The sequence below is a fragment of the Babylonia areolata genome, chromosome 7 (genome assembly GCF_041734735.1).
Source record: "Babylonia areolata isolate BAREFJ2019XMU chromosome 7, ASM4173473v1, whole genome shotgun sequence".
NCBI classification, from domain to species: domain Eukaryota; kingdom Metazoa; phylum Mollusca; class Gastropoda; order Neogastropoda; family Buccinidae; genus Babylonia; species Babylonia areolata.
The window spans coordinates 18,852,775-18,860,274 of NC_134882.1; the positions used below are offsets into that span (position 1 = coordinate 18,852,775).

Here is a 7,500-nt window from a genome sequence, read left to right on the forward strand (position 1 = left end):
TATTTCTAACACCATCTTGCCCAGTCATGCAGACAGCAATTAATCAGTTGCTAAACGTGTACACGTGTACTTTCATTCATGCACATACAAAACAGGCCAAATGAATAGGCCCATACCTTATTATAAAATATTGTAGTCGTTTTAGCGAGAGAGAGAGAGAGAGAACTCAGAATTCAGAACTCAGAAAAGTTTAATGTACCTGGGCCACAATACAATGGGGAAGGGTGGGTCGGTGGAGTTGCATATAACATTGTGTTACCTCTAGTAAATGACAATAAATGCACAATTATGATGAACGCACGCTTAAATAGTGTGCCCATAGTATAGTATGAACACCTGCTACTTCACCATGTTTGATCACTGTTTGCAAATTAATTTCTTCCTTCTATTGATCGCATGAAATACATATCTTGATACATTATGTCTATGATTGATATCTATTGCTCTAAGCAACATATGCAATGGAAGTCTAGCCGATTCTTTCAATCATTTCTTTCTTAATTCTTCATATACGAAGCAAATGATTAAAAAATGTTGTTCGTTTTCAACCTGATCCCTGCAGTATGGACATGCTCTATCCTGTTTCGATTGACTGTAACGATTTACATTATTATTGAGTGAGAGAACGTTGAATCTTGTTTGTATAATGGCAACACAGAAACAATATATATCCATATTCATGATATATCTCGCTTTAAAAAAAAAACGTCTTAAATGATCTATAATGTTCATATCTATCACGGTTCGTGACAGTAGCAGTCCATTCTTGATGGAACATGTCAGCCAATCTCTGTTTAAATATACTGAGGAACATCTTTACATCTCCAACACCTTGTTGCAACCAGACAATACTAAAACCATCTGTACACAAAATTTCTCTTATCTTTGATACCCAACAGCGTTTTCCAGCTCTATCTAGTCCCAGCAGCATTAATTTTGATATGCTTGATGTTGCAATCTTCCAACATCCTTTTGTAATAATCTAAACCAGAATCTTAAACATGATGTATAGGAATTCACGTATAAAGTATACCTGCCTAAATCTCCATACACCATTTTGTTAGGCGTCCTTGCTGGAACAACCAGAAATCTTTTACAAGCTAACAGGTGCACTTTTTTTTCCATATGTTCCAATCTGTCTAATCCCCATGTCTCGGATGAGTAAAATAATATCGGTTGAATCTTAAAGTAAAAAATTCTAAAGAAAGTATTTGCAGACATTTCCTTATATTTTTGGAAGACTCTGTTAAGCTGTATAACTGCTTTATTCCCCTTCGTTGCCAGATGCAATATGCCTTTTTTGGTACTGACCATGGTTGTAGAATTAACAGGATTTTTTACAGGGGGTTCTGGACTTGCTGGACCACAACCCTGTATTCCAAAGGATTCGTTACCCAGATCTGTGGCCCGGCCGATATCCTATTTCTTGGTGCCGGACGCACCACTTTCTATGGCTTTGGACATGGGGGGGACTGGGGTTTACTTTTATCTTTTGTCTGGTTTCCAGACTCTGCTCTTTTGAAAGAGTCGACAATAGTGCTCTGGCTGTGCGACCTCTCTGTGTTACAGAGAGAGAGAGAAAGAGAGAGAGTGAGGGAGAGGGAGAGACGTGTGTGTGTGTGTGTGTGTGTGTGTGTGTGTGTGTGTGTGTGTGTGTGTGTGTGTGTGTGTGTGTGTGTGTGCATGCGAGTGTGCATGCGTGCGTTTGCACTTGTGTTCAGGGAAGCGCATGGTATAAACAACGAAAGCAGCAACATAAATATCCTCAGGATAATAATAGAAAAAAAGAAATAAAGGGAAAAAATGACAAAACGTTATTGGAGACTACGCAGTTTCTGCCTTTCCTGGCCCCAGGGTCCTCTGTACTGCTGTATAAGCAAGGCATGGTCTGACAGACGTGCTGAAGTGAGGGGAGCGAGGCACCGGTGATGAGGGCAGCTGACGCGCGCCCACACACACACACACACACACACACACACACACACACACACACATACATACACTCTCTCTCTCTGTCTGTCTGTCTGTCTGTCTGTCTCTCTCTCTCTCTCTCTCTCTCTCTCTCTCTCTCTCTCTCTCTCCAGAGGAATGGAATACTGTGAAGACCTGACAGTGTGTGACAGACACAAAGACATCTCGGCGTCCAGTCCTCCTCACCCATTGGTATGACCACGGACTCGGGCACGCGCCTTCTTTACAATATTGTTGTTGTTGTTGGAGGTGGTGGTGGTGATGGTGTTGTTGTTGTTGCTGCTGCTGCTGCTGCTGTGCTTGTTGTTCTTCTTCTTCCTCCTCCTCTTTCTTCTTCTTCTTCTTCCTCCTCCTCCTCCTCTTCATCCTCCTCCTCCTCCTTCTTCTCTTCATCCTCCTCCTCCTTCGTATTCTTTTCTTATTGATAGAAGTGAGTGCATCCTCCGCCACCACCACCCCTCCCCACACACACATACATTGTGTGAGCGCGCGCTCACGCGCGTGTGTATGTCTTTCTTTCTTTCTTCCATTCTTTCTTTAGTTAATATTTTTTCACTCTTTAGTGATATTAGACACACACACAAAATGAATTTGTACGTGTGTGTATATGTTTGCGTGCATGTGTGTGTGTGTGTGTGTGTGTGTGCGTACGTGTGTATGTGTGTGTGTTTGTGTATGCATCTTTACGTACGTCTGTGTGGCTGCATGTTATGTGTGTGTGTGCCAACGCGGATGTGTATGCCTGTGTCTGTGTGTCTATGTGTCTGTGCGTGCATATGTTCGTATACGTGCGTGTGTATCTGCACATTACGTGTGTTTGTGTGCTTGCAGGCGTGTCAGTGTCGGTGAGCTGCTTCACCCTGGTGGCCATCTCCCTGGAGCGCTACTTTGCCATCTGCCGGCCCCTGCAGTCCCGCTCCTGGCAGACCCTCAGCCACGCCTACCGCTGTATCGCCGTCTGCTGGGCTCTGGCTGCTGTCTTCATGATCCCCCTGGCCGTCTACCATCAGCTCATACAGGTAGTAGAATGGTTTATACTACTACTACTAAAATGATCATCATCGTCGTCGTCGTCGTTATCCTAGTCGTCATCCTCATATCATCATCATCATCATCATCATCCTGCTCGCCGTTTTCATGATTCCCCTGGCCGTCTACCATCAGCTCATACAGGTAGTAGAATGGTTTATACTACTACTACTAAAATGATCATCATCGTCGTCGTCGTCGTTATCCTAGTCGTCATCATCATCATCATCATCATCCTGCTCACCGTTTGAATGATTCACCTGGCTCATACAGGTCGTGGATTCCCCTGACTGTCTATCATCAGCTCATACAGATAGTAGAATGGTTATACTGCTACTAAACTAATCATCATCGTCGTTGTCGTAGTCGTCGTCGTCATCATCATCATCATCCTGCTCGCCGTCTTCATGATTCCCCTGGCTGTCTATCATCAGCTCATACAGGTAGTAGAATGTTTATACTACTAAGACTACTACTACTGTCTATCTATCTATCTATCTATCTATCTATCTGTCTATCTATCTATCTATAGCGATAATCATCATCATCATCATCATAATGATAACAAAATGATCGCCATCGTCGTCATTGTCGTAGTTGACGACATCATCATCTGGCTGTCCATCATCATTTCATACAGATAATGAAATAACATAATTGATTAACAAATTCAGCAGCAGTAGCAGCAGCACCATTATCATCATCATTATCATCGTCGTCGTTGTCGTCGTCGTCCTCCTCTTCCTCATAATCATCAACATCACCATAATCGGCATCATCATCATCAACATTATCGTCGTCGTCATCATCATCATCACCACCGTCGTCATCATTGCCATCATCATCATCATCATCATCATCACCACCACCACCACCACCACCACCACCATCATCATCATCATTATCACCGTCATCATCATGGCCGACGTCTCCATCACCCCCCCCCCCCCCAACCCCCACCCCCCCCCCCCCCCCCCCCCCCATCATCCCCCGCCACCCCACCCCACCACGGCTGTCTAGCTATGTCGATACGATCTGTACTGACATCTCTGTCCATCTTTTTTCCTTCTTTACTGCTGAATAATGCACACAAATCCCCTTTCAGTCTTACCTTTACCTTTACCTTCACTGTCATTTCCGCCAGTCACACTGTTCCCCGGAGATGGACCAACTATGGTCAGAATCCTGGACACTCCTTATCACAATGAGGGCTACAGAATGTAGGGGGGGGGGAGAGAGAGAGAGTGGGTGGGACAGAGACAGACAGTGAGAGATGGAGAAAGAGAGAGGAGAGAGGCACACAGAGAGAGATGGAGAGAGAGAGACAGTGAGAGATGGAGAGAGAGAGAGAGCACAGAGAGAGAGGGAGAGAGAGACACAGTGAGAGTTGGAGAGAGAGAGAGAGAGGCAGAGAGAGAGCGAGGAGAGAGGGTGGGGGAGAGAGAGATGGATAGAGAGAGAGCAGTGAGAGATGGAGAGAGAGAGGAGAGAGGCACACAGAGAGAGAGATGGATAGAGACAGTGAGAGATGGAGAGAGTACAGAGAGAGAGATGGAGAGAGAGATACAATGAGAGATGGAGAGAGAGGAGAGGCACTGAGAGAGAGATGGAGAGAGAGAGGGAGAGAGGCACACAGAGAGAGATGGAGAAAGAGACAGTGAGATATAGAAAGGAGAGAGACACACACAGAGATGGAGAGAGAGAGGGACAGTGAGAGATGGAGAGAGAGAGACACACAGAGAGAGACAGACAGACAGACAGAAAGAAAGAGGTGTGTGTGTGTGTGTGTGTGTGTGTGTGTGTGTGTGTGTGTGTGACATGAAATATGGTAGTTACATGAAATATGTAACGTTTCCATATGCCTCCCATGGGGTTTCCTGGAATATATTAATTCGTGTTGGTGGAAACGGTGAGGAGGAGGGGGGGGCCCATGCGGGAGTGTGGGGGGCACTGTTGTAGAATGCGTGAGAAGGAGTGTGTGTGAGAGGACAGAGAGAGGGAGACAGAGACAGAGAGAGACAGGCAGAGACAGAGAGACACGTGCTATGTTTGTATAGTGTGAAAAAAGCAGGATACAGAGAGACAGGGAAGAGGGGTGCAGGAAGGAAGGGGCCATGGCGGGGTGCCTGCATGATCGTTCTTGTCCATCATCTGCTGACTCAGGAAATAAAAGTCTGTGGTGGACCGTAAGGTCGTGGGAGTGTGGAGGGAGAGGGAGGGCAAGAGCGAGCGAGCGAGAGAGAGAGAGAGGGTGGGGAGGAGGAGGTGATAGAGATGTGAAAAAGAAAAAGATTAATGAAGGGAGTGAGATAGTGAGGGAGAGAAAGGAAGAGAGAGAGACATAGACAGAGAGAAAGAGGGACAGAAAGAGAGACAAGGAGACAGAATTCGAACTTGAATATTTATTGAGGGTAAGTAGATCAGCTGCAAGTTTGTTTTTTACCATGCCCTCAGTCGCAAAAAAAGGCACTGATAATAGTCATGAAGAAACGGAGAGATAGAGAAAAATTAATGAGAAAGAGAGGAGACGGGGGTGTGGGAGGTTGAGGGGGGGGGGGGGACAGACAGACAACAGACAGAGGGTGGGGTAGGGAAGAGGGTATGTCCTGGCAGCTGTCGTCTTGTGTTCTTCTTCGCCGTATGGTATCAGCCGAAGAAGAAATAGAGAGAGACAGACAGACAGACAGACAGACAAACAGACAGACAGAGATAGAGACAGAGACAGAGAACAGTATGGGGAGAGAAGAAGCAGGCCATGGCAGCTGCTTTTTTGCACTCTTTCCCTGAATGTTATCAGCTGATACAAGTCAACAATGGCTGCGGTGATGGTGTTTCGGGGCTTTCAGAGTGCAGAGAGGATTAAAGAAGAAGAAGAAGACGGAAGGAAGGAAGGAAAGAAAAGAGCACTGTCTGTAGACACATAGGAAAGAGAGCGACAGTAGCAGTAAACAGGAATTGACACTGATTTTGTGTTCCCTTAATTATCCCTGACTGCCTGTCGCCAGTTAATGCAAGTGATTTGTCATCTGTGGTGTGCATGGGGAAGGTGAGGGGTCGGGGAGGGGGGGAGAGGTGATGCTGGGTTTTGGATCATAGAATGTGACGTGGGGGCGGGGGGGGGGGGTGCATGGGCTGGGGATGGGGGGGGGGGGTAGCGGGGCGAAGACTGATGGGGATACTGAGAGAGTGAGGCGGCAGAGATGAAGAAAGAGGGAGGGAATGGATGTCTTTCCTGGCCATGACTGTTTGGCCATGACTGTTTGGCCTTGACTGTTTGGCATGGCCATGACTGTTTGACCTTGACTGTTTGGCCATGACTGTTTGGCATGGCCATGACTGTTTGGCATGGCCTTGACTGTTTGGCCATGACTGTTTGGCATGGCCTTGACTGTTTGGCCTTGACTGTTTGGCATGGCCTTGACTGTTTGGCCATGACTGTTTGGCATGGCCTTGACTGTTTGGCCCTGACTGTTTGGCATGGCCCTGACTGTTTGACCTTGACTGTTTGGCCATGACTGTTTGGCCTTGACTGTTTGGCCATGGCCTTGACTGTTTGGCCATGACTGTTTGGCATCAGCCAATGTAAGTAGATGATTAATTTAACCCTTTCACTGCCACTGTCGAGTATACTCGTCAGTGAAGAGCTGCTGTTGAGACACCGCAGAGCTCACACAGACAGGGGTCAGTCTGTGGTTAGTCATTGTTTATTATCTGGGCTACTTCCTTCTGGTGCTACATTGCTTTTGTTCAGAGAGAGAAAATAATCAATCACGCCACTTAAAAATACACAGAATGTAGTGTCTGCCATTCACGTCCATGCTACTCTGATGACCTCACAGAATGTACTGTTTGCTGTTCACGTTCATGCTATTCTGATGACCTCACAGAATGTACTGTCTGCCATTCACGTTCATGCTACTCTGATGACCTCACAGAATGTACTGTCTGCCATTCACGTTCATGCTACTCTGATGACCTCACAGAATGTAGTGTCTGCCATTCATGCTACTCTGATGACCTCACAGAATGTACTGTCTGCCATTCACGTTCATGCTACTCTGATGACCTCACAGAATGTACTGTCTGCCATTCACGTTCATGCTATTCTGATGACCTCACAGAATGTACTGTCTGCCGTTCATACTACTCTGATGACCTCAGAGAATGTACTGTCTGCCATTCACGTACATGCTACTCTGATGACCTCACAGAATGTAGTGTCTGCCATTCATGCTACTCTGATGACCTCACAGAATGTAGTGTCTGCCATTCATGCTGCTCTGATGACCTCACAGAATGTACTGTCTGCCATTCACGTTCATGCTACTCTGATGACCTCAGGTCACCAGGGTTCAGCAGTCAAGGGGTTAATGCAGAAGGGGTGGATGGTGCTGTGTGGACGTGGAGTGTAGGACGGAGAGAAAGATGCGTGCTGATAGTTAAAAATAATAATAATAATAAAGTGGAGGGTCAGTGTAATCATTCCCCTTCGTGTGTATA

General features: G+C 46.2%; 1 protein-coding gene across 2 annotated transcripts in view; it reads left to right on the forward strand.

Moving 5' to 3' along the window:
• LOC143283774 (cholecystokinin receptor type A-like) overlaps positions 1-7,500 on the forward strand; it is a 202,500-nt gene that overhangs the window by 177,976 nt on the left and 17,024 nt on the right. For both annotated transcript variants that reach the window (XM_076590126.1, XM_076590125.1), the window contains exon 3: positions 2,803-2,990. In XM_076590126.1, the coding sequence (XP_076446241.1) occupies positions 2,803-2,990 (188 nt within the window). The remainder of the gene's footprint in view (positions 1-2,802; positions 2,991-7,500) is intronic.